This window comes from Zonotrichia leucophrys, chromosome 6 (genome assembly GCF_028769735.1).
Source record: "Zonotrichia leucophrys gambelii isolate GWCS_2022_RI chromosome 6, RI_Zleu_2.0, whole genome shotgun sequence".
NCBI classification, from domain to species: domain Eukaryota; kingdom Metazoa; phylum Chordata; class Aves; order Passeriformes; family Passerellidae; genus Zonotrichia; species Zonotrichia leucophrys.
In genome coordinates this window covers 31,052,692-31,079,807 of record NC_088176.1, presented here as the reverse complement: position 1 = coordinate 31,079,807, position 27,116 = coordinate 31,052,692, and the positions used below count along the sequence as shown (strand labels likewise).

Sequence of the window (27,116 nt, the reverse complement as noted above, 5' to 3'; positions counted from 1 at the left end):
GTGGAGTGGTGGCCCCTGAACACGCTCTCCTGTTGTTTGCAGATATGGAAAACTCTGCTTATCTCTGCTTCTGGCATGCTCTGCACTGGCAGCCAAGGTGAGCACCTGTCACAGACACCTCAGCAACAATAATTCCCCCAGGGAAAACCTGCCAGGACCAATCTGGGATATGGAGATTACTATAAAACCCTGCCAAACATGATGGGAGTGTAAATGGCTAAAATGAAACCACAACCATTCTCAGAAGGGTGTCTGGCACAGACAGAACAAATGTGTAAAGGACTTGCCTCCATAATTAGCATTTAATCATCTTCTCTTGCTGCAGGAGGAGATGATTTTCATGGAATCACAGAATGCCAGAATCCCCCCAGTGCCCACCTTGTGCCCAGCCCAGAGCACTGAGTGCCACCTCCAGCCCTTCCTGGGACACCTGCAGGGCTGGGCACTGCAAAGCTCCCTGGGCAGCCCCTGCCAAGGCCTGAGCACCCTTTGCATGCAGGAATTGCTGCTGCTGTCCCAGCTGAGCCTCCCCTGGCCCAGCCTGAGGCCCTTTCCCCTTGTCCTGTCCCTGTTTCCTTATACAGAACTCTTATTACACTCAAGACAGAAATGTTCCATCAGGGTGGAAAGTTATAATGTGGGGTCACTTCTGCCAGAATCAGTAACAAGATTCCCTTTCCTCAGTAATTCCTGGCATCCTGCTGGAATTCATTGCCTTTGAGAATATCTTTGCCTAAAACATTAAAACTGAAGAACAAACAGAATATTTGGGAAAGGGATGGAGTGACAGGACCCAGGGAATGGCTTCCCAGTGCCAGAGGGCAGGGCTGGATGGGATATTGGGAATTAGGAATTGTTCCCTGGCAGGGTGGGCAGGCCCTGGCACAGGGTGCCCAGAGCAGCTGTGGCTGCCCCTGGATCCCTGGCAGTGCCCAAGGCCAGGCTGGAGCAGCCTGGGACAGTGGAAGGTGTCCCTGCCCATGGCAGGGGTGGCCCTGGATGGACTTTAAGGTCCCTTCCCATCCAAACCAGTCTGGAATTCTGTGGTATCACTTCCTGAGAAATGGGTACATTGCAGCCATTGGCTGTACTGACATTGCAGGAAACCCCACAAAGTCCAGCAGAATGGCAGCAGTGTTCATTTTGAAACACACAAATTGCATGTTGAGGTTAAAACAGAGAATAAAATCACACTGAAGACTGAAAAGCTGCAGCTAAAGAATTCACTTAAAAATAGGGCAGTTCCCTCTAGAGCTGTTTGAAAAATCTTTTAGCTGAACTTGTGCTGCTGAAAACACTGTAGTGTTTTAGAACTCTGGAAATGGCCACTTACTTGCAGTGGTACTCACAAAAGACAAGTTTTTTTAGATTCCTGCTTTCAAGTAACAGCAGCATCCGCAGCTCTGCTGTGCTGATCAGCAGAATTCAATTTAAAATTAGTCTGCCACTTGTTAGTCCCACGAGGGTTATCCCCATCGTCCCAAGTGGTGTGTAAGAGGTGGAAGCAGGAGCAGAACAGGCAAAAGAGCCTTTCCAACTGCTCCAAGTCCACAGGAGCTGCTCAGCAGTGAGGGAAATGCCTCCCAATGCATCCCCATGAGCACAGCTCTCACAATTCCCTGCAGTGACACTGGACAAGAGGAATTGCTCTGTCATCGAGGGATCCTAAGGCCCAAAGGTCCCTGAAAATCCTGAGGTGATTTTTTTTTTCATCTTTAGATGCAAAATAAATGGAAGGGCAAAATAATACAGGGGTGTTGATCTGCTGAGCTGTCCCTTGGATGGGGAATTCTGCCACATGAAGTCTCACAATGGTTTGGGCCGGAAAGGACCTTAAATCCCATCCACTGTCATCCCATGCCATGGGCAGGGACACCTTCCACTGTCCCAGGCTGCTCCAAGCCCCAGTGTCCAACCTGGTCTTGGGCACTGCCAGGGATCCAGGGGCAGCCACAGCTGCTCTGGGCACCCTGTGCCAGGGCCTGCCCCCCCTCCCAGGGAAGGATTTATTCCCAATATTCCCAATATCCCATCCAGCCTTGCCCTCTGGCAGTGGGAAGCCATTCCATGTGTCCTGGCACTTCCCACTTTGGTGAAAATCTCATTTCCAGTCTTCTTGCACTTCCCCTGTACATACTGGAAAGGGGATTTCAGAACATTTCTGAACTGGTACTTCCTGGAACATCCCTGAAAGCAGCAGGTCAAACCCCAAAATCTGGAAAAAAGCACCACATTCCCAGCCTGTTCTCAGTGCCATGTCCATGTGTTTATATCCACACCTGAGGTTGCTGTATCCCTTTCCAGACAAGATCCCGGAGAACACAGGATTAAATTTAGGGGTTCACCCTGGCATCACAGCAAGAAGTTCTTGAGGAATTAAAAAACCTATTGTGTTTTTGGAGCACATAAAATATTTTAAGAAATAGAAAAAATACTAACCCCAAATATTCTTTCTTTCAGGACTCAGATTACCGAAGACTTGGAGTGAGTAATGTTGAAAATTCAATATCCGGCATAATTTTTGGCCAAAATTCTATTTCCCAAAAATAACCTGGTGCAATAATAATGATCAATTTGTATTCTGGGTATTAGAAAACACAAATTTGGCAACCATGCAGAGCTGAGAGCATCCAGCCCCCACCATCAGCATCAGTGCAGACTTTTCAAGTGCTTTAATTAACTCCTCAATTCTGCTCCACTTCAGCCAAATTCTGCCTGTGTGGAGTTTTTGTGGGATTAATAATTGACAATGAAACCACTGGATTTTCAACTGGACTTCCCCAAAGAGCCAAGGACCAATTCCAGCCCCTCTGGTGCAGTCAGTGATAGATTTGGGGGGGATACACTGGAGCCCCAGCTCCCAGACTCTTTATTACAACATAAATAGAGCTCAGGGAAGGGTCTGCTCATCCTGTGGTGCCTAGGGTTTATTCCAAGCCTAAAAACATCACTTTTTTATAAAACAGCCTTTCACAAACTTTATTTTTCTATCACACATATGTTCAGCAACACAGAGACAATTCCCTATGCATAGAATATAATAACATATATAATATTTCATAATAACATATATAATAGAATAACACATATAATATTTCATAATAATATTATTAATAGTATTTAGAAAACAACCCAGAGCCAATGCCTTTTTACCCACTTATCCTAATCCCATAAAAGCAGAGAATTAAGGCTGGAAAAGGCCTTGAAGATTCAAGTCCCACTGTCACCCCAGCACCACTACAAGCAGGTTGGTTTGCACACCAGTAAGGAAATTTGCTTTCTTACACACTGCTGAAGTTGCTTTCCTTCTCTTTGTGCTCATCCTGTAAAATCCTGCCCTCCAAAACCCCTACACACACTCCAACTTTTTTATTTCAGCCTCATTTGTCCCGGTTACAGAAGGAGCATTGCGCTCATCCAAAAAATAATACCCAGAGACATCTCCCCTCTGACCCCCAGGACAATCTCCAGATCTCAGCACAAAAGGGCTTTTCCTGCAATTGTCAGCAATTCCTGAGGAGAGAAAGCAGGAGTTTACAGCTCTATCCACTGCATTAGAGAGCTTTGGAGAGATCCATTAGCACAACAACCCCGGAGTTACGGAGAGCAGGAGCTCGCTGAACCAGTTGCTAGGGCCAGCAGCAAGCTGAAAAGCTGGACTTGTAGAAGCTTGGGTCTCTATTACCCAACTTAATAAAGGTGGCCTGCAGTTATTAATCATCCTGATTGCTCAGGAGAGAGAGTGGAACAGGCTCTGTGAACACTACACCCAGTAGTAGTGTACACATTTTCCCAGCAAAGCCAGACCGGCTGGACATGAAACAGGAGACAGCCAGTTAGTGACAAATGTCCCCCTAATCTATTTATTTCATCAGATTTTATCTAACTCAATCAATTCTGTTATTATCTAATCTATTCCTATTCTAAGCTTGCAATTTAATTTGGAATGAAACATTACAGTGGGAAGAAGTGATGAGCAAAAAGGGAGGGGAGGTGGAGTGGAGGGACAGGAGTGAAGTGACCCCAAAATGTTCCTGTCATAGAGTAAAGGGTAAAGGACAAAGCAGCTACAGCTAGACCTGTGACTCAGGAACCTTTCATAAAGGGCAGGAAACCAAGTGCCACCTGTGGAGAGGGCTCAAGGGCAAGGTCACTGCCACCACCCCAACAGGCACAAAGCACAGTCAGCTGTAATTAGACTTAATTCAGTAATTATCTGGCAAAAATCATACAGTGAGCATGGGAATGTGACTTCTCATGTGGGAAAAGTAACAAGACTGAGTGATTTATACCCTGCAGCTGAGATGAGCTGATTTTTTACCCGTTCAGGGACTGAGGAGAAAAAAACCACACAACTGCAGGGAAATCATCCACGTCTGAAACACTTCCCTGAACTGTGTGTTCCAGCTCCCAGATATAAAATTTATTGTCTCATATACTATGATTAGACATAAAATCTTATGTGATGCACAATGTACATGTGCTGTACATTATGATCTATAATTTACAGCAGTATTTACTGCTGTAGTATTTTATAACATCTCTTTTAAGTGCAGCACAGTTTCTGTGCATTAAGTAGAGTTCCTTTGAAGAATGATGGCAGTCAGCTTTAGATATGCAAACCATTAAGTTGGAAGGTTCAGCATTCATATTCCTTAAAAACTCCTTCAGCAATAACTCCAAGAATCAGCACTTGATTCTGCATTTGGATTTTCAGGGAAAAGCCTGCCTGGCCACTTCTGCATTGTGTTAGAGGGTTCAGCATGGATCTTGTTTACCTGGGGAACTGCCCCATTCTTTTCAGAGCATAAAACTGACTAAGAAAAACATGGTTGAAGTGAGGGGAGGGTTGAAAATTGCAATGCAAGATGTTTTCTATTACCATCTGTATGGCAGATTACCTTTGTCAAGTGGGCAGTTTGCCTTATCTCTCTCTTTGAGTGACCACAATCACACCTCCCTGGCAGGGGACATTGCTGATAACAGACTATTGAATGTCACTGCATGACTGATAAGAACTGCAGCATCCCATTGTGAGATGTGAGCCCAGAGGGAGGAGCCAAGCATTGCTACCCAGATACAATCCAGAGGTTTTTGAGACACCAGCACGGCTTTCTCCACGGGATTCCCCAGAGGAACAGCAGCTGCCTCTCCTTCCACTGGATCTTCAGAGGAAGAACACATCCTTCTCTACAGATCCCCCTTGCTCCAGCAGAACCACCCCTGACACTGCAGGAGGGCTGAGCCACATTTCCAATTGGACTGCCACCAGCACCCCACAGGGTGTCAGGCTGGGTTCTGACTGTCAGTGCTGTTCTACTGCATTGTTTATTTTATCCTTTTATTTTTCCCTTTTCCCTATTAAAGAACTGTTATATCCTGCTCCCATATTTTTGCCTGAGAGCCCCTTAATTTAAAATTTATAGCAATTCAGAGGGGTGGGGAGGGTTTACATTCTCCATTTCAGGGGAGGCTCCTGCCTTCTATCTTTCTAAACCAAGACAGGGAGAGACCCTGGAGAGCTGCACAAGGAAGACCTGGGGATCTTGATATCCCAGGGGCAGCAGCAGAGCATTGGCAGCAGGGCAGGGAGGGATGCCGGCCCTGGGGCAGCCCTGGAGGCGCCTCTGCAGTGCTGTGTCCAGCTCTGGGTGCTGAGCACAGCAGGGCCAGGAGCTGCTGGAGCTGAGCAAGGGCCTGGAGCATGTGGGTGCCCTTCCAGGCCAGGCTGAGGGAGCTGGGGCTGCTCAGCCTGGAGAGGAGCCCCAGCTGAGAGGAGCCCTCAGGCCTGGCTGGGCCTGGCTGCAGGGAGGGGCAGAGCAGGGCCCAGGCTCTGCTCCAGGGCCCAGCAATGGCACCAGAGCCACGGGCAGGGCCTGAGCCCAGCAATTGCCCTGCACAGGAGGCACAACTTCTGCCCTGGGCAGTGCCCAGCCCTGAGCACATTGCCCACACAGCCTGGGGGCTCTCCTCCCTGGGGCTGGGGCACAGCTGGCTGCACACAATGCTGTGCCCTGGGCTCTGGGATGGCTCTGCTGGAGCAGGGAGGGGACACCAGGTGCCCACTCAGCTCCTGCAGCCTCAGCCTGTCTGTGACTCTCTGACTCTCTATCTTTGATCCAAACTCTCATTTTAAGCCACTCTACTATTCCAGTTCAGAGGAATTGATGTGATATCTCATCTCTACAGCAGTGTACAGAGGAATTTACTTCCCAAGATAGTTCTATTCCCTGCAGGATGGGAGAAGCTCAGAGCTCTCTTGGTAGTCTGGCTTATCTGACTTTAGGCAGAGCTTTAAGTGGCCACCATGTGAAAACCAAGGAATTAAATGCTCTGAGAACCACTTTGGCTGGTTTATTTCAGGAGTGAGATTTGATGATACCTCTGGGTTGTTTCCAACAGAGGATATGCTGTGATTTCATGAAATGCTGTTCCTTGCCCAACAAACCACCACTCCCCTAAATTTCCATATTTCAAGAACACTCCATCATCTGTCTCCACCAAGTTTTCTGAAGGAGAGGAGCACACACTGAATTTTCTAAGAAGCCTCAGCCTATTTTCTCTGCCTATCCTGAACCAGACACAAAAGGGTCTCTCTGCACAGCCATAATTAAAGTGGGAAGGAAAAAGGCAAATGGGACATTGATGAGACTATGAAAAGCTTGGTGAAATTAAAGCAGTTGGAGGAAAACACTAAATGACTGCAAAAGATCCTATTGGAAGTGCCAGCAAAGACAAGTCTATTGTATTCCTCAAAAAACTCCTAATCCAAATATTGATGCTTTAAATCTCCTCTTCCCTGCGTCGCTCCTTTTATATGGACCATTAGCTTCCACCCATCTCTGGCTGTGCTGAGTGTGGAAAAACTGAATTATGTAATTCTTAATACCTTATAACTCCTCGTGAAAATGACAGGACCTGGTATAACTTCTCCTCCAAAGTTGTTTAAACCACTATTTATTTTATCGTGAGAAATCACTGTAATTCCACAGATGACTCATGTACCCCCCTCCCTAACATTCCCCATCACCAACTGTTGGCTAAATGTTCTATTTTCAGGGATTAATTTTTGCCAAAATGAGAGGAGAAAGAGCTGAGTAACTTGTGTTGTGACTAATTTAATTTACAGATCACAGAATGGTTTATGTTGGGAAGGGATCTTAAGGATCATCTTATTCCAACTCCCCTGCCACAGGCAGGGACACTTCCCACTAGACAGAGCTGATGATAGTCTTTTTATCTGTTAATTAATTACACATTAAATTTTTATAAATTACTGCATTATTTGAAGTAGCAAAACTACTTTTGTCTGAGATTCCAAATAACTTGTTTTCCTTTTGCCTGTGGTTGCACACACAGAAAAAAAAAATCACAAATTCTTATTTTCTTTTTATGGGCTGCACGAATTATTAAACCTGTATAAAAACAGGGAGAGGGTGATCTTTTAAATTTAGGAGGAAAACATGAGAAATTTGAAGAGAGCCCTGAAATAAATAGATTTCACTGTGAAATAGATCTCTATACACAGCTACAAAATTATTTTTGAGATATTTGTTCTCTACAAATATTTTCAGGACTGAATGGACCTGTTTGAAAACAAGTTGATGTAATTCTTCTGGCAAAGGCTGTTCTTAAAAACTTATTCTTAGAAAAGAAATTCTCCAGCTACACTGATCTGCCCATGGTGTTTGTGAAGGTAAAGACTTCTCAAGATTACTTGGAGAACTCAAAACCTGATTTTTTTAAACTTTGTGCTTGTTCCAAAGCTTTTTTCACTGTGAAATACAGAATTACAGAAAAGTTTGGGTTATAAGTGACCTCCAAGGCCACCAAGCCCAACCATCAACCATCACCACGCTGCTCACCACTAACCCACGTCCTCATGTGCCAATTCCGCTTGGTTTTGAACACTTGCAGGCATGGGGACTCAACACTTGGGCAGCCCCTTCCAATGCTGAAACCACCCTGTCCATGAAGAAATTCTCCCTAAATTCCAATCTAAACCTCTCATGGTGCAGCCTGAGGCTGTTTCCTCTCCTTGTGTCACTTGTTACCTGAGAAAAGAGCTTGACCCCACGCCAGCAAAGCCTCCTTTTAGGAAGTTATTCCTATTTATAGGCAATACAAAATTTAGGAAGTTATTCCTTGTTCTAGGAAACACCACTTTTTGGGAAATTATTCCTATTTAAGGGCATTACATCATTTAAGAAATTATTCCTGGTTCTAGACAATTCCTCCTTCAGGAACTTATTCCTGGTTCTAGACAATACCTCCATTTAGGAAATTATTCCAATTTATAGGCAACACCTTCCTTCAGGAAGATATTTGTATTTCTAGGCAATCCTTCCTTTCAGGAAGTTATTCCTGGTACTAGGAAATAATTCCTATTTGTAGGCAAATTTTAGGAAAATTTTAGGAAATTATTCCTATTTGTAGGCAATCACTCCCTTCAGGAATTTATTCCTGGTTCCAGGAAGTGCAGTCTCCGTGAGTTCAGCCTGAGCAACTTCATTGGTGGTTCTGATGTTCAAATCTCTCAGAGTCAACGCACACCTGGCCCAAAACAGAGGGAGAAAAGGGGAACATGTCCCAAATCTCCAGGAGCAAATCCATCAGGAATTTTTCCTAGCCCAGTGAAGATGCGAGGCACTCAGAGACTTTTCCAATGACCACCAACCCCAAAGTATTTCAAATTCTATGCACAACCACAAGCAGGATGGACCAGACCTGTGGGAAGTGCCACTCATCCCTGATTGAAATGACAAAAAAAAGGACAAAGATTGGTTATAGACTATTTCCTACAGCATTTTCTATCCCATATTGGTTAATTCCATGACAGCAAGTAGAGAAAACTGTCACCAAAAAGAAGCCAGAAGTGCAAACATGTTTTGTCTGAGGGCTCTTATTGACCAGATAAAAACCTCCCTCACTCCCTGATCCATCCAATCCCAAAGCCAGGGAATTGTCAGATATTTGGAGATGAAATAAATTGATTACCCAATGAGCTGGTCTTTGTTTTGCTCCACGAGGGTGGGAGGAACGTTGGAGACAATCACTTGCATGTCCAACTGATTGACCACAGAGACCTGGAAAGAAAAGAGGGAAATTCAATTGGCACTGCCAGGCACAGCCCCCTCCCCATCCAACAGCAATGGGAAAATTCCTCTCCTGCCTCCACACCATGCCCTCATATCCACATCTCCCCTTTTAATTCCGAATAGCAGAGCTGGGAAATCTAGCAGCAAAGCCCTCAAAGATTTAACTGGAATTGTAATTCCAGGTCTGCATCAGAATTACGGATTTTTAGGTGGGGACAGGAAAAGCTGCTCTTAGTTTAGATTTGACTTAGTGAATCCCAGATCTCCCACGTGCTGTATTCAAAATTACTTGTGAGCATTTGGGTGGTTTGGATGCCAGGAAAATCCTCTCTTGGAGCCATGCAATGTGCACCAAGGGAAATGGAAATACAGGATTAATTCCACAAAATCAATGCTACTTTGTTAGAAAATCAGGAAGGAAATTGTCCATTTACATTGAAGTGATCAGTGAGAGGTTTTATTTTAATCTCCAATTGTTTTAGCTTCTCCCTCTATCCTAAAACTGCACATTTTATAACTGAGCTTTTTCCTTAAAAAAAAAAAAAAGAAAAACAAAGGAGGAAAAATGCTTCTAATCCACTCAATACTTGTGTGCTTTGTTGGAATAAAATTAAATTTCAGTTTTCCACCGAGGTATGAAGTAACCTCGGAGCAAATATCTGGCAATTATTGTTTTTTACTATGAACTCAACAACACTCCAATCTGTTGAGGATTCTGGAGGAAAATTTGGAAAACTAGGCCAATGTTAAAGCTGATAAATTTAAAAATCAAGGGTTAGTCGATTCTAAAAGAAATAAACAAGCCCTGATTTTCCAAAGAGGAGCCCTGGAAGCACAGCAGCAGAAAAACCTAAATGTGCTTCCACATCAAACACTGATTCACCAGCTTTGAAGCTTAATTCAACTTTAAATATTTAAATGTTCTTGAAATGTCATCAGATGCCCTGATCAGCACGTACAGGCTTCTGTGTAAGAAACACAGAATTATAATGAGCTCCAAATAAAAATCATGCAACGGAACTGGAAAGCAATGATTAATTTAATAGAATTAATTACATTAGCCAATTCAAGCAACCACTGTGCACCCAGGAACTGAAAGCAGCATCAAGGCAACACCAAAAACAAAGGCAGTGATTCTTTAAATATGGAAGAAATCACAATTATCATCGCTTGTTCATGTACAAAACCAGGGATAAACACACATTCGTGACAAGTTATAGGAAACCAAGGGTGTTGGACAAAAATCAAGCGACATTTGAGGTTTCCATGGTAACATTAACTTGCTTGTTATCCCCATTTGTAAAGGCAGGCAAAGCAGAAAATTGCTGGTAACCTCTAGCCCACGAGTGATACCCCTTTGATCCCAAGCTTCTCTCATTAGGCACTTCCCAAGTTTTAAATTCAGCAAGGCAGAGCCTACAAAGACTCTTGATTGTGATATGGCACCATTGGACTCCTGGGAGTAGCTGTGACCCGAATGAGGAGAGGCCTTGAACCCCAATAAACATTTGATTAAAGATGTTATCTATGACATCATAAAGATGATATCCAGGATTTCAAATCATGATAGTGAATATCCACCACCTACCCTTCCTCAGCACCTTTAGGTGCTTCCTTGCAGCAAACTCATTTTAAAATGTAATTCTTGTATTTCTTTCATCTCACAGATGCTGAGAAGGAAAACTCCATCACATGGAAGCAAACTGTCAAGCCACAGCTGTCTGACCTGAGCCATCCTGGTGTCCTTCCCATGGATTGTCCCCACCAGTGTGACAACCTTTGATCAGGGCATTTGGCAGATCCTGCTGCTCCCAGAGCAGTGCCAGGCTCTGGGGAAATAATCCTGGTCCCAGTGCAGTCCTATATTCTTCCCCCACATCTTGTTCTTTTGCATGGGAATAATTAAATTAATTTCTCTGTTCACTTTTAGAGCTGGTTTTGAAAGAAATAACATCTGAGAGCCTGAGCCCCTGACCCCACAGCAGGAAAATCCTGTTAAAATCATGGGAAAGAATCTCAGTGTATGGAGCATAAAATCAGAGAATCCCAGAATGGCCTGGGGGAAAGGGACCTTAAATCCCATCCATTCCACCCCAGCCATGTCAGGGACACTTTCCACTGTCCCAGGCTGCTCCAAGCCCCGTCCAGCCTGGCCTTGGGCACTGCCAGGGATCCAGGGGCAGCCACAGCTGCTCTGGGCACCCTGTGCCAGGGAACAATTCCTAATGCCCAATATCCCATCCAGCCCTGCCCTCTGGCAGTGGGAAGCCATTCGCCCTTGTCACTCCATCACTTCTAAAGGATCTCTCTCCATGTTTCCTGCAGCTCCTTCAGGCCACAATTTGGTCACCCCAGAGCTTCTCCTGTCCAGGTGAGCCCCCCCAGCTGTGCCAGCCTTTCCTCCCAGCAGAGCTGCTCCATCCCTCTGCCCATGCTGGTGCCTCTCCTGGGCTCATTCCAGCAGGTCCATGTGCCAGTGTTGTAGGCAGATGGTGTTGGTCTGGAATTGTATTTCCAGCTCCTCCAAGTTTCCAGGCCTTGCTCAAAGCAGCTGGGTGCACTGCTCATCACTCAGCCAGCCATCAGAAAGAAACCTCTATAAATTAATGAGACATCCTTCACTTTCTAATGTTCATGTCGATTCCTTCTGGCTATGTTTTAATATCCTATTAGCGTCTAAATTACCTGAGAATTCCCCATCATTTTGGGAGGTCAAGCATGAGGGTGTCATCTTTTATGTTTACTTGGAGAACTCCTGCAGAATTCACCACACCAAGGATTCTGGCTCTCATCTGTATCCTCTGACAGTGTTCCCATGAAGTGGATAATGCACTCCATCCCTTTCACATTATGCTAATATTGAGCCAATCCATCAAGTTTATAGGTTTTAAGGAAATTTAGCTTGGATGGTTTCAGTGTCTGGACTAAGTCAATGTTCTTTGAACAGCACAAAACCACAAACCTGACACCTAAAGATGGTGCCAGTTCTGGAATGCTGCTTTCTCAGGGACTGAAAAGTTCATTCTTAGCCCAAAATTATTTGCTAACATAAGCAACTAAGACAACCTGGACATGACCAAGGGACACAGAATCATGGAATGATTTGGGCTGGAAGGACCTTAAAGCTCATCCAGTGCCAACCCCATGCCATGGGCAGGGACACCTTCCACTGTCCCAGGCTGCTCCAAGCCCCAAAGTCCAGCCTGGCCTTGGGCACTGCCAGGGATCCAGGGCCTGCCCACCCTGCCAGGGAACAATTCCTTCCCAATATCCCATCCAGCCCTGCCCTCTGGCACTGGAAGCCATTCCCATTGTCCTGCCACTCGAGGCCCTTCTCCAAAATCTCTTTCCATCTTTCTTGTAGCTTCTTTGGGTCCTGGAAGGCCACAATTTGGTCATCCCAAAGCTTCTCCTCTCCAGGCTGAACATTCCCAACTCTCCCAACCTTTCCTCCCAAACTGGTGCCTCCTCTGAACTCACTCCTAACAGGTCACAAAATCTTTTGATTTAAGAAATGAAAAGCTTTATTCCAGTGCCTTCAAAACATTAAGCACAAGCACTTGATGGCTTTTCTCTAATTCTGCCTGGGATGAAACTTTCTGCAGTGTTTGAATTTCCTCAGGAATTATTCCATCCCAGTAATCCCTGGCTGATACTTACGAGCACGTCTGCTTTGCTGCTCAGTCCTTTGCCGTAATCGTCGGTGGCAATGACCTGGAACTTGAAATAGGATCTCCTCATGTTTTTGAAGAGCATGGCGGTTTTGATCAGCCCCGTGTAAGCCTCGATCACAAAGCCCTCCTTGCCATCCTTGATGGGGGGAATGATGAGCCTGTAGTGCATGGCACTGTAATTGCCAGTGTCCTTATCATCAGCCTAATGGGGAAAAGGAAACAAGCACAGGCAAACAAGGTAAATATGCATGGAAGGAGTCATTAACCTTGTCCTTTAAATAAAGTTACATCTTGGCCCAGCAAATTTCTGCCACTCTGACATTTAAAACATTAGATCCCAGAGCACAGATATGGCTGCTACTTTAAATGCTTCATTTAACTTTGCTGCACTCAGTTTTGCTTTTCCAGCAATTTCTTCTTCCTCTGTTGGCATTAAACTGCTCCAGAAGAAAGAAACAAAAAAAATATTAAAAAGTAGAAAAATATAAGTTGACTTTCAAGTCTGCAACAATACCTAAGAACTGCTTAATTATGAGAAACCTCCACTGCCAAATTCTCATTGAAAAGGAATTATCAAAGAAAAAACCATCTCAGCAACCCCTGCACAGATTTGCACAACAATGTCCTTCATATTAGAGATACGCTCATGGAGCACAGGTATTTGTGGTGCAATCAAGAAACTTTTTATTAAAATAAGGAAGGATTGAGTGGCATTCCTGCAGTGGTGCACAGGGACCTGCTGGGTGTCCCAGTTCAGGACACAGAGCTGCCCTGGCACTGTTGCTGAATTGGATCAGGATGCAGAGCTGGCATCAACCAGGCAGCCCCAGGAATTGTTATTCCACCTTCCCTGCTCCTGACAGCCCTGTGTAGCCCCATCCTGGCCTCTCCAGCCCCATTCCTTATGCTCCTGTTCAATCTGTATCCAGAGGGAAGTGTTTCAAGGACCTTGACTGAGCTTTCCTGTGCTCCTTCCAGGGATCAGCGAGGTGGGAGCTAATTAATGCCTGAGCACTCATTAGTCTTGGTCACGGCCTCAGCATCTGGGATACTTCAGGATCTATCAGCAGGTTTTTATGGAAATATTGGCACTGCTCCTGAGGCCTGTCGCTTGAGCTAATGCTGGAATGAAAACCAGCCTTAACTTTGAAAAGGTGCACGTAAAATCCATGGAAAATCCATACAGTGCCATGACTTAGGAATGAAAAACAATAAGGGTTTGTGTCAACATGAAGAGTTTGTAGAATCATGGAATATCCTGAGCTGGAAGGGATTCACAGGAATCCCTGCACAGACACCCCAACAATCCCACCCTGGGCATTCCTGGGAATGTTATCCAAACCCTCCTGGATCTCTGGCAGCCTCGGGGCTGTGCCCATTCCCTGGGGAGCCTGGGCAGTGCCAGCACCTCTGGGGGAAGAACCTTGCCCTGAAATCCATCCTGACCCAGCTCCAGCCATTCCCTGGGGTCCTGTCCCTGCTCACAGAGAGCAGAGCTGTTTATGAGACACCACAGCTACTAAAAGAGAATTATCTGTGCAAGGTCGTTAAGCCTTCAACAGGGGGCCATTAATCATCATTAATTGTTTCCTCACCAGCACTGAACAAATTCTATATGGTGGAAATCGTCCCTTCTGGCTTTTTATTCATTCTCAGATAATTTTTCAGGGAATACCAGCACCAGATAAGCAATCCAGGTGCTCAAAGCTGTGTATGCTCCATGGTACTCCAACTCCTATCAGACCAGATTCCCAGACAGAACCACCCAGCACTTAAAGGATAATAGCCAAGTTTCACTCAGAACAGCCCAAAAGATTAACTCCTGGAATGACACTGGCTGTCACTCATCACGGACACACAACTGGTTAAATTTCCACTCTCTCTCAATATTTTGCTTTCCTCTAAATTCACAAAGCTTCATCTGGCTCGACTACCAAAAGCATAAATATAAAATGTGTTAAGTTGGTTTTGTTCTCCAGCTCCACAGGTTTTTTTTAAGGCTTTTAAAACAGAGAATGCTGCCTCCAGGGTGAGCTCAAACTCCTTTATTAGTGATTTTAAGAAAGATGGGAAGGTTAAAAAGCTTTCTGAAATTTTCTCTGTTCTGTGAGTCAAAAAAGTAAAGATATCAGTGGGCTTTTCCAGAGCATTCCAGCTTTCCAACTGGCACAGGGAAATACAACCCCACAACATCCCAGAGCCAGCAAATGGGAGCTTGACAGGTGGAGAGTCAGGAAAATTGTTGGCTTTCCACATAAATAAATTGCTGAAGGAAGAAATGAATGTGAAAACACACTATGTCACAGAATCATGGAATTTTTAAGGTTGGAAAACATCTCCAAGATCACACCAGCCAACCTTTGATTGTCACCTTGACCATCAAACCACATTGTGCAGTGCCACATCCACTCATTCCCTGGACACTTCCAGGCCTGGTGGCTCCACCATTCGCTGGGCAGCCCCCTTGCAATGCTCTGCCACCCCTTCACGAGGAAACATTTCTAAAATCCAACCTGAACTCAAGGAAATGGCTGGAGAGAAACACCAGACTTATGTTTGGATGGTGAGGAACAACGACAAAAATTAAAGCAGCACCTCAGCTGTGCCTGGAGCGCCAGGACACAGGGAATGGGTTCAGACTGACACAGGGCAGGGCTGGATGGGATATTGGGAATTAGGAATTGTTCCCTGGCAGGGTGGGCAGGCCCTGGCACAGCTGTGGCTGCCCCTGGATCCCTGGCAGTGCCCAAGGCCAGGCTGGAGCAGCCTGGGACAGTGGAAGGTGTCCCTGCCATGGCAGGGGTGGCACTGGATGGGATTTGATGTTCCTTCCACCCCAAACCATTCTGGGACTCCAGGGTAAGTTCAGCTCATACAACACAGCTCAGGATGAAGCCATGAGCAATCCAGAAAAGTCCTGCCTGGCCAAACCCTCTGGTTTATCCACACTCAGCTTTGCATGTTGGTAATGGAGCTGGGGGGAAAGAAAAACAGAATTCCTGTAACCCCACATGGCACATGAGGGGCCCAGCAGCAGCCACAGGAGCAATGTCTGATCCAGCTCCTTTGGGGACATCCGTGAGCAAGCCAAGTTTCCCACTGAGTACCCAGTGAAGTCCAAAGGCTCCCTAGAGGTGCCCTGGAGAGCAGCAGGACGGCCTTCCAATAAAAAGCCAATTTCTTTGTTAAAATGGATTTATGAGGTTGGTTCAGCTGGGTCAGAAGCCCATCATATTTTTAATATTGGCAAATTGTCTCTCAATAAAATCTACAGCTTTTAATAGTCGCTGCTTTCAATGACACCAGAAATCAATTTCACCTTCAGCATTTCACGCCTGGAGACGTGTGTGACTAAAAACAAACAGAATTTGGATCCAAATTAAGGTATTGATGCTGCAGGCACAGGCATTAAATGAAGTCAGGCCTTGTGCACAAAGCTCAGGGCACTGGAGCTCAGCACTAATGACATGTTCAAGTCTTGCAGCTGAGTTTAAGGCATTAAACTCCAGTGAAAGAGGCCTTTGACATTTGAAGCTCACAGCTTGTACAGTCCTGCAGAGTTCAGGTGCCTCGAGCTGGTGGACAGGCTGAGTTAATTGTCACCAGTTCTGAGAGCTCAGTGCCACCCCAGAGCCATCAGCAGCCCCAGCATCATCACAGCTCAAGCTCTTTCCACATGCACCCAGAGATGAGCAAACAGGTGCCAAACAGGCTGGGAAAATGATCAGATTCCAGCTTCAAATATTTAACTTTGTTGTTTGCATTCCCCCCTTTTTCTGCTCTTTGGCTCAAACCTAAGGACACTGGGCTTGGCAGGACCAGCAGAGAGAGCTTGTGAGCTGCTCCCAGGAACCTCCCAAACTTCTCTAATCCTAGAAAGGATGTTTGCTATTCCTGTAATTTGTCCTGAAGGTAAATATTTTTGACACTTCATTAGCAAGAGATCTATGACATCTCAAGAGTTGCATTATGACTGTCAAAGAAGAGAAAGAGCTGCACTTAATCTTAATATTCCAGCAGCATATCTGCCTTTTGTTCTGCACAAGAAATACAGATGTCTCCTAAATCCTGCTGTGATTGAGGGCTGATAAATATGGATGATCTCAGGAATTACCAGGACAAATTCCAGCCTCCTGTGATTGAGTGGAGGTGTGCCCACACACAGGGAGCTGGGTCAGGATTGCTGCTGCTGCTTCCAGCCCTTTCCCATCCCCTCTCACAGAGGAGGATGAGGCACAAATCTTGGGGTGCTCCCTAATCCCAGCACAAAAGGCGTGAGGATATTTTTACTCAGAGGGATGTGAGGCCCTGGCTCAGGGTGCCCAGAGCAGCTGTGGCTGCCCCTGGATCCCCAGAAGTGTTGGCCAGGTTGGATTTTGGGGCTTGGAGCAGCCTGGAACAGTGGAAGGTGTTCCTGCCCATGGATGGGCCTAAAGTTCCTTTCCAACCCAAACCATTCTGTTGTCTCAGTGATCAACCCCTCCTTTTTCTCTCCTTTGCAAGAAGGCCCAACAAATGAAGCCTTTAAAGCATAAATTAATTAATCTCTGGCTCCATGTGACTGCACAAGCACAGTTTGAGGGCCAAACACCCAGGCAGGCGGGCAAACCCCACTTGCTGCGACAGCAGCACACTGACCCTGTCACCAAAAATCACCAGTGGCATGCTTGGGATGAGCATAAAAATTATCACTAACTCCTGAAGCTGCATAATCACTGATGATCCCACTTTTTATCTGATCAAAATCCAGATTTGCTGCTCAGAGTGAAACACAGTTGTTAATTTGAAATGTTTCCCACCTCCCTCCCAGGGTCACCCTTACCCACAAGCCCCAGGCTGCCAAGGGGGCATGGAAAATGGCAGGATTGGGATGGAGATTGGGCTGCTGAGGGGATTTTTTCCTTCCTTCCTAGCAGATGGCAGCTCCAATGTTCCCAATTAGTGGCTGGCACATAAAGCAGTTTTTAGAACCAGACTGTTTTTGCGGGTAGGAATTTCCAGATTGTTGCAGATTTCCAGTTCTGACAGCACAGCTGTCACTGGGCTGTTTTAGGGGAGGTTTCTGGGTGCTGTACAGACACCTAAGCCTGGAAATTTGGGGTAGCCATTGCAATTTTCCTTTATTTCCTTTATTTCTTCACTTCCATGCTCTGCTGCACACTCATCTGGCTCAAGCCCTTTGGAACTCCTGCTCCTCATCTTGGTTTGCCACTGGCTGCATCAGGAATTTGTAGCTTTGATTTTTAAAAAAATTATATTCATATTAAACTTATATTTAACATAAAATATTCCATATTTAATACATCAATATATAATATATCAATATAGCTGTATTATAGTATATTGATGGTTATTTCCATATATTCTTTAATATTCATATTGCTTTGCATTTATATATCAATTTATAGATAAATGTATATATCAATTTATATTTCTTCACTACATCACTGATACTGATCACTGCCCAGCTCACTCCTAGTACTCCCAGTACCAGGAATTTTCTGAGAAACACAGGTAGGAAGAAATCAGGTGAATGGGAATTGCTCACTTTGTCCTCCAGCGGTGGCTATAAACCTCCCAGGTGCCAAAGGAAACAGGGATTCCTTTTGGCAGGCTGTCTCATGGGAAAAGGTTTTGAACAAGAGGGGTTCCCAAAATTGAATTTTGAAGCAAATAATTGGGAAAAATTGATTTTATTGTTATTTTTCTTCAAGTTAATGCTTTAGAGAATAAATTTTGTGTGTGTGTGAGGAAGTAAAGGCCACACACATGGATTTCCTCCATGGGATGGGAATGATGCAGGCACATTCCCCACTCCCAGCCCCTCCAGGAACCTTTACTCAGGAAGGCACATTCAGGACCACCAGTCTGCAAAATGCCCTCAAACAACAAAGAAATTTCAATAATCTTCAATTTCATGGGAAAAAATCCCAAAGGGTGGGGAATTCTCTGATTGTGCCAGAGGAAAATAACAGGAAAGTAAGAGAGCTCAGAGTAAAAAGTTCAGAAAGCCAACAAAAAGCAGGAATATGATTTTTGAAGGAAAAATGCCTGGCATTCCTGTAATATTTGTCTCAGCAGGGCACACAGCTTTTTTGGGGGCCAGATGTTCCAGCAGCTGGAGGCTGCGCTGTTGTCACTGCAATGAGCTTTCCGAGGAGATTTTTACTCCTACCAAGCATGTTGTCTCCCTGCTCTGGGATCCATAAATCACATTTTAAGGAAGGAAAGGTTGTGACTGGCAAAGCAGTTCAGTTTTGTGCATGAGTCGTGCAGCAGCCAAAGGAGGGATGAGCCAAGTGTTGCCCTGAAAGCTCCCCTGGGTGCCCAAGGTGGAATCTCAGGAATTCCAGAACTTGCCACTCTGAAGATCGCCTTGTCATCCCAAGGAAAAGGAAATATAAAAAGAAATCTACAGGTTATAGGCACAGATAGGAAAAAAAAAATGGAGATTTAGTAACAGATCTGTGAAAAAAAAAAAAAAAGGCAATTTTGGTATTCTCTCCCTACCCAGGAATTTTAACTGTTTCTTTTATCCATTGTTTTAGCTCATTATGGAATCTCTAAGATGCTTTTGAGGTGAAGAAAAGAGGAATTCCTGCTCCCCTGTGTGTGTCCTCAGGGCCAGAACCTGCAGCCTAAAATGGCTTTGGTTTATTTTGCTCTCTTCTGTTGAGATATTCCAAGGATATTCGACATTCAAAGGAAATAAAGGATAAAGCTCCATGAAAAATCTGATCAGAAAGGGGGCAAAGAGCACAGGAAAAGGCTGGAATGAAAATATTATAGGAATCAAAGCATTTCCATAAAATATAGCCAATTCCAGAGACTTGGATTCACTGGCATTATGTAGGGAAGATTTCTTTCCTGCAAACATTTTCAGGACAAAACCACCTTTATAAACTGAGCAGCAATTCAGATAATTCTCTTTCTTCACTAGAATCAAGACCTCTGATATTTCCCTCATTTAAATCTGTAATAATTCAATAATTTAATAAATAAATGAAGAAAAGAAAAGGTTAATACTGTTAATATTTAAAAAGCAAAGGCTAATAACATTCCATTGTAGGGAAAAGCCAATTCCTGCTGGTAATTTCCCTAAAGATTCTTTTGTGGGTTTATTTCCTGAAGCAGATTGGAAATATTGTGTTTGGGGCTCAAGGAAGCCTGGTTGGAATTCTGAGGGGGAGCAACAGGAGTTCCATGAAAATACCAGTGAAAAGCAAAATAATTCTAGCACAAGGAAACACAAAGCAAAGATCAAGGCACAGAATTCATAATTAGAGGCTATGCATGTTACATCTGGTTTTAATTAGTATATTCCTAATGAAAAGCACAAAAAGGTCTTTAATTAAGGAAATGGGCTCTCAAATACATTGGAAATTCTGGGTAAAAAATAGGAATTGCAAAAAAGGGGAATTGAAGCAGCAAGGAGCAAATCCTTTGCTAAAAATTGCCACTTTATTCAAATATGTCCCTTTTTTTAATCTTGGAGCATCAGTACCTCCCATCTTTCAGAGGCCACTGCTCGTAATCCAATCAGATCCATAGAGAATAATTCATGTGGTTTATCACTCCCCAAATTAATTCTGATTAAAAATGACTTTTGCAGAATGATTTGTGGTATTCTGCTGAGCTTAAGCATCCTTTTTATCTGCTTAGAGGAATCGTACTATGAATCTGGAGCAAAGCAGCTCATTATCCTCCTCTAAAAGGTTTTTATACTCAAATTAATGTATTTAAGAGGATGCTGCTGGCAGCAAACCCAATGACCTTAGAGAGTTGGGAGAAACTCCATAGGATTGGCCTTGGTACATATCAACTGGATGATGAGGGAAGTTCTTATCCAACATTTTATTGGTCTGTTTGTTTCTAAATTCAATTTGTGTGGAAGATTATGGACTCAGAATTAGTCTTCTTCCCACCTTTTTTTTTATTTTAATTTTTTTGGTGTTTGAGTATTTTTATTACTGGTGAAATTTTGTTCAAGGCAGAGTAGAGCATGACTGAAGCAACCAAAGGCAAGCATCTGAATGTTCAGTGGTGTATTTGTCATCAATTGATACAAAACTGATCTACATCAACTACTCTATTAATAATTAAAGACTGCAGTCTTTAATTATTCCCATAAGTTAAAGAAGAATAAATTATGGGATTTTTGGGCTGGTTTTGAAAGTTGTAGCTTTGCATCTTGTCATTTGAAATGCTGGGAGAGTTGGGATTGGCCAGCCTGGACAAGAGCAGCCCTGGGAAGACTTTGGAGCTCCTTCCAGAGTCTAAAGGGGCTCCAGGAGGGATGGAGACAGAATTTGGGAAAGGGATGGAGGGACAGGACACAGGGAATGGTTTCCCATTGCCAGAGGGCAGGGCTGGATGGGATATTGGGATACAGGGTGCCCAGAGCAGCTGTATCCCTGGCAGTGCCCAAGGCCAGGCTGGAGCAGCCTGGGACAGTGGAAGGTGTCCCTGCCATGGCAGGGGTGGCACTGGATGAGTTTTAATGTCCCTTCCCACCTCATTCCAATATCCCACGTTTGGGGCTCATCAAGGTTGTTGTCAGTGCCAGCAATAACAAGAAGATACTGAGAAAATCACTTTCTTCTCAAAATCACTCAGATGATGTGAAAGACACTGAGCAACTGTAAATGAATGCAGAAGATGAAAGCAAATGCATGAAAAACACCTCCTAAGAACCTGAATTTCCCCCTGGAATCCAAACCTGAATAATTTCTGCGGTGCAAGCTCTGCGTGTACTTTATTAATGTTCTCCTAAATTTCAGCTTGGAAAGCTGCTCATTTCATTCTACTCCTCAAGAACAGACATTCATTCGATTAATTATTCTTAAACCAGGCTGGAATGGGGATTGTGTTTAACTAACAGAGCAATTACTTTTGCTTTCTAAAGGCCAGGAAAAAAGGTAACGAGCACTGACTGCTGCAAATGCTCCATGCTACAACAATAAATTCCAGCCTGATCCTCTGCAACTTCTTAATTATTTCTAATTTTACTTTCACTAAACACACAATTATGTTTAATGCCATCCACTAATACTAACTCCTGGCTTAGGCCTCATTCCATTTTGTGCCAGCAAAACCAGAGAGGATTGGAAAAGAAAAAGCTTAAAGACACAAAATTGACATTTCTTTTGCTCCTTCTTTGTAGACTGATCACACGTTTTGAGTCAAATATTTCTGAAGGGAAAAAGCAGATTCCCCTCATTACCTCCAAATTTCCCTTTTCTCCACCTATTTCTTATCCCCCTGATTGACACAAAAATACCTGTGCCGAAGAAATCCTCTTGGAAAACCAGGAAGGATTTCACAGCCTGTCCACATCTCGTCAGACGACTCCAAATGTGTTTCGACATTGTGCCTCATGATTCATTTGCTTTCATACAAGGAGCAAAACGTTCCTTTCCCTAAATTACTTTGCCTTCCAGAGTCTTTTATCTACTCCAGTGCCTTTGTCCTCTTATCTCCCTCCACAATTCCCTGGAAGGAGGATGGAGCCGGGTGGGGATGACTCAAGGGACAGGAGGAGAGGAAATGGCCTCAAGTTGTTCCAGAGGAGGTTTGGATGGAATAATTGGAATAATTTATTCACAGAAGGGGTGGTTAAGCATTGACCAGGTCAGTGGTGGAGTCACCATCCCTGGAATTGTCCCAAAATGTGTGGAAGTGGTGCCTGGGGACATTTTTGGTGGTGACCACAGTGGTGCTGGTGGATGGTTGGACTTGATGGTCTTAAAAGTCTCTTTCAACCTTAACAATTCTGTGATTCTTCAGCAGTTCTGAAGTTTTGACACGATTCTTGGATTTGCCACCATTTTTGGATTCCTAGTTTTGATGAAGTAGAAGCTTCCAAATTCCCCCCTTCTCTGGCATTTCTGGGCTTTTTTTGGGAAGGAGTCTCATGAAACAGACAAAAAAAAATCCCAGCTAGGAACAACTTTATTAAGCTCTGACCCTTTCATCATTCCTGGTGTTCTAAACACATCATTTATTCATTTTATTGGAAAAAAATGAGTTTTTACTTTTGGCTATTAATATCTGAGGTGAATTGTAGTCTGTATATTCTATTTCCATTAATTTTCTCTCGCTTTAAAAAAAAAAACCACCAAAAAACCAACCCTATGGATGGTTAATTTTATGCCCACTTTCCTCTCATTGCAGACCTAAAGTTGCTGGATTTCCCCTTTCAAACCTAAATACAAAAACCAGCCAAATTAAAAAAAAAAAAACAAAACTTTGGGTGAACACTGGCATTCAACATAAACCAAATTTTTAAATAATAACAGATCTAAAATGAGAGCTACAAACTGGTATGAGACACAAGCACCAAAATTGACTACAAACAAAACCTGGGTTTTAACTCAAAATCGTCCTTGTGCCAACATCAACCATCAAGCAGCTTTAGAAGATGCAAATTTCAGAATTTTCTGTAAAAAAATCAAATCAGTGAGTACAAATTTTCCCTCTTTAAGCAAAGTTTATAACAAAAAGCTTCAGCCTTACCTTCACTTTAAGCACAGAAGAAAACATTCTGGCATCTTCAGACACCCCTCCAATGTACAGTTTTTTGGTAAACACAGGTGCATGGTCATTTTCATCCTTCACCTCAACAAATACCTTGGCTGTATTACCTAAAAGAGGGAAGGAAAAGGGAAAATAGGAAATTTTGCAATACTTAGTAACAACTCCGATATTCATGAATTTACAGCTCAGGGAGATCATGTAAAATGAGTATAGGCATAATAAAATAAAAATAAATCTCTGAGACAGCATAGAATGCTAAAGTTGGATAATCCCAGAATATTTGAGGTTGGAGAATCCCTGGCAGCCCCTGGAGTCCCAGCTGTGCCCAGTGCCCACCTTGTGCCCAGCCCAGAGCACTGAGTGCCACCTCCAGCCCTTCCTGGGACACCTGCAGGGCTGGGCACTGCAAAGCTCCCTGGGCAGCCCCTGCCAAGGCCTGAGCACCCTTTGCATGCAGGAATTGCTGCTGCTGTCCCAGCTGAGCCTCCCCTGGCCCAGCCTGAGGCCCTTTCCCCTTGTCCTGTCCCTGTTCCCTGGCAGCACAGCCCGACCCCCCCTGGCTGTCCCCTCCTGGCAGGGAGTTGTGCAGAGCCACAAGGGCCCCCTGAGCCTCCTTTGCTCCAGGCTGAGCCCCTTGACAGCTCCCTCAGCCCCTCCTGGGGCTCCAGGCCCTGCCCCAGCTCCATTTAGGGATCCCTATCACACCTTAGTTCCAAGGCTTTTGATCCCATCAAATACCCACGGGTGTCAGAAAGAGCTCATTAACAGCAGCTCGACACCTTGCTTTATCTATTTTCATTATTCCTACATGCAAATATTTAATGGCTGATTCAGTCCTGGGGTCTGTAAACTCATAAATGGTCACACAATCCTGGCTCAGCAGCCTCAACACTTAATTAATTTCCTGTGTTAATTGAAAGCACCCCCAAGCCTGTTCTCCTCCCAAACCTGGCCTGGCCCTGGGGAACTCCACCAGCACTCAACACAAAACACCAGAGCTTCAACACAAAACACCAGAGGTTCAACACAAAACACCAGAGCTTCAACACAAAACACCAGAGCTTCAACACAAAACACCAGAGGTTCAACACAAAACACCACTGTTAATTTGGTTTTATTAAAGAGTTCCTGCTCCAGCCCATTGAGCAATAAACATCTCCATCCTTCTGCAAGGGGAAAAACATCCAGCAAAAACCACGGAGCTGGTGCCAAACAGATTCCACTGTGCAGCAATCTCCACCAACATCTGCTTCCCTCTTTCAGAATTGTATCATCCAGAAAGATTGCTGGAAATGATGATATCCAGTTCATTAAAACCACATTTGCAAGTGATAAATTGCTTGCTTTCTGAGCTGGTCTTCCCAGCTCCTTTCAGTGCCAGGATCATTTCAGTGTTGCACAGGTGCCACTGATCTGAGTTACTTGTACAATGCAGGCTCTTAAGAAAAGGTTTAGGAGCTGCATGTTTAGGGGAGGAAAATGTTGATATTTCAGAGTATTTCTGACATGGCCAAAGTGATATTCTGCCTATCTGATGGTCCGGCCGATGGGAAACAAATGATGGCCTCATAAATGGAAGTGAAATGTGAAAAAAACTCCTGTGGGGTTCTTCAGCGTGGAGAGAAGGGGGGAAAAAGAAAATAAAGAAAGGAAAGGAAATTACACTGATTGTCGAATTCTCTCTTCTTAAATTAGATCCTTAATGTCTCTGGCTGCAATACCAAACTATATGGCAGGAAAATGAGCTTCCCAGGCAGACTTTCCCTCTGCAGCTTCACCCTTTAGGGAAGAAGGTGGCATCAAAAGCAGGATTATGTGTGGAAGCAACCTTGCCCTGCTGAGCCTATAGCCAGTTCTATCACTGGCTGCCACCAGTTTGCTGCTGGATTTTAGCAGATCCTGATTTTATCCATGCAAGTGGGATTAGGTGCTGGCTCACCTGCCCTGGTTCTCCCTAATTCAAATTAAACATCATTTGCACATTGCTCACTTTTGTCGTGTCAGGCCAGTTTGGGTGAGGTGGCTGAGCCTTGTGCAAAGTTTGCCTTGCAATTTGCTCAACTCCCCATTTGTTTAATTTGCTGGCAGTCCTCTGAGCTGCCAAAAGGCTGATTTGTTTAGCAAAGGGTGAATGCTTTGAGAATGGAGAAATGGAAGTTATTACATTAAGCACAAAGTAAATTAAATACCGTCTGTATTCAGAGGCCAACATTAGGACTGTCACCATGGAATATCTACCTGCATTTCAGCTTCCTGCCTGATTTCTGGCCACAGTCCTTCATTCCAGCAGGTGGAGTGGAATGTGGCATCCATGAGCTCCTCCCCATCCCACCTTTGGATCCAAATCCACAGCTGGCTGCAGCAAAGGGCTCTCCACCAGCTACACAAGTTGTCTTACCCTTACAGTGGAATTCCCACAAAAATCCCTCAGCAGCAGCAGCTCTGCCATGAGGGAATGTCATGCCAGACCCTTCCCCATGGGGGTTTTTCCAGTTTCTCTGCTTGATTCAGGAATATTCCCTGCACAGGGGCACTGGTGCTCCCAAATCCATCACTCCTGCATCCCCCAGCCTCATGGAAAAGGCCACCAATGAAGTGCACTCTTAGAGAGTCTGGTCCAGACTCTGTCTTAGACTCATTTTTCCTTCATATTCCAAATTTTTGCCTGCTTTTCTAAATGCTGGGTGTGGCTCAAACCCTCTTTGTGAGGACAGTGATCATCACAGGCTGCCACTATCCACATTCACCTTCCAGAGGGGAAATTTGTACCCTCATGTATGTAAAACCTCCCATCTTTGGAGTTCTAAGTCTGGAATCCAGCTCCAGTTACTTTTTTTCTTCATGGATTCCAGGGGTTGAAAGCAGGATTTACTCCTTGGTGGCATTTCTTGTGAGACCTCCCAGAATCCAGGTATAAAATCTTGTAATTTACAACTGTGCTGCTTACAGAGCAGAACAAAAAGCATCTTTCTCTGGACAAAGCTGCCAAGGTGGCCAAAAGGAGCCAAGAAAATTGATTTCTGTGGTACCTCAGTCTCCTACAAGGTTCCTTTTTCCTCCTGTTCTCCAGCCCCCTGGAGATGAGCTGCAGTGCACAGAAAATACAGAGCTGCAGCTGTTTCTAAGTCATCCTCAGCTTATAGGAACCAGCTAAATAATCACTGCCAAGAGTTTTGGATCTTTCGGCTTCTGTGGTTCGCTTAAGGGGAGTGAAAACACCTTGAAAGCTGCACTAAAGCAAAGCTGAGGAACCTCTGAAACACCTAAAATGAGCAGACCATGAATAAGTAACACAGAAAACAAGCCCAACAAAAACTCCTGGATCACCAGGGTGTACTAGCATTTCATTCCCACAAGTTTTTCCCAAACATCCTTGTTGAAAGTTCTTTTCCAGTTTGTGTGCCAGGTCCATGTGAGCCTGTGCTTTCTTGCCAGGCTGCAGAAATGAAGCTGAACTGAAAAGCAATGATTTTTGGACACTGGGACAGCATCAAGGATGTTTGTGAGTGTTCCCAGGTGAGTGTTTCTCAGTGCTTTCACCAGCAGCACTGCACTTGCCTTCTGCAACATTCCAACCCAGCCGTGGGTACAGCTGCTCTTCAGGCATGGATAATTCTCACACAAATCCCTGCATCTCCAAAAAGCAATTCTGTAGGAGCAGATTTTCAAAGAACCCTTCCAAAGCTCATCAGAATCCAGCTGGGAGGGAGAATTGTGATTTGCCAGGGTTTAGGAGCACTTTGCTTTACTCCTGCCTTACAAGTGCGTGGAGCAGGCAGCGCTCTGTGCTTTGGCAGGTGAGCTGTGC

At 44.5% G+C, this 27,116-nt stretch overlaps 1 protein-coding gene across 10 annotated transcripts in view; it reads right to left on the bottom strand.

Moving 5' to 3' along the window:
* Nucleotides 1-27,116, bottom strand: part of PCDH15 (protocadherin related 15) — a 634,585-nt gene that overhangs the window by 32,444 nt on the left and 575,025 nt on the right. For all 10 annotated transcript variants that reach the window (XR_010440717.1, XR_010440719.1, XR_010440716.1 and 7 more), the window contains 3 exons: nt 23,288-23,415; nt 12,759-12,974; nt 8,998-9,086 (listed from right to left, as the gene is read on the bottom strand). Coding sequence is in view for 3 of the 10 variants with exons in the window: in XM_064716157.1 (XP_064572227.1) it covers nt 8,998-9,086; nt 12,759-12,974; nt 23,288-23,415 (433 nt within the window). In the remaining 7 variants the exon portion in view is untranslated. The remainder of the gene's footprint in view (nt 1-8,997; nt 9,087-12,758; nt 12,975-23,287; nt 23,416-27,116) is intronic.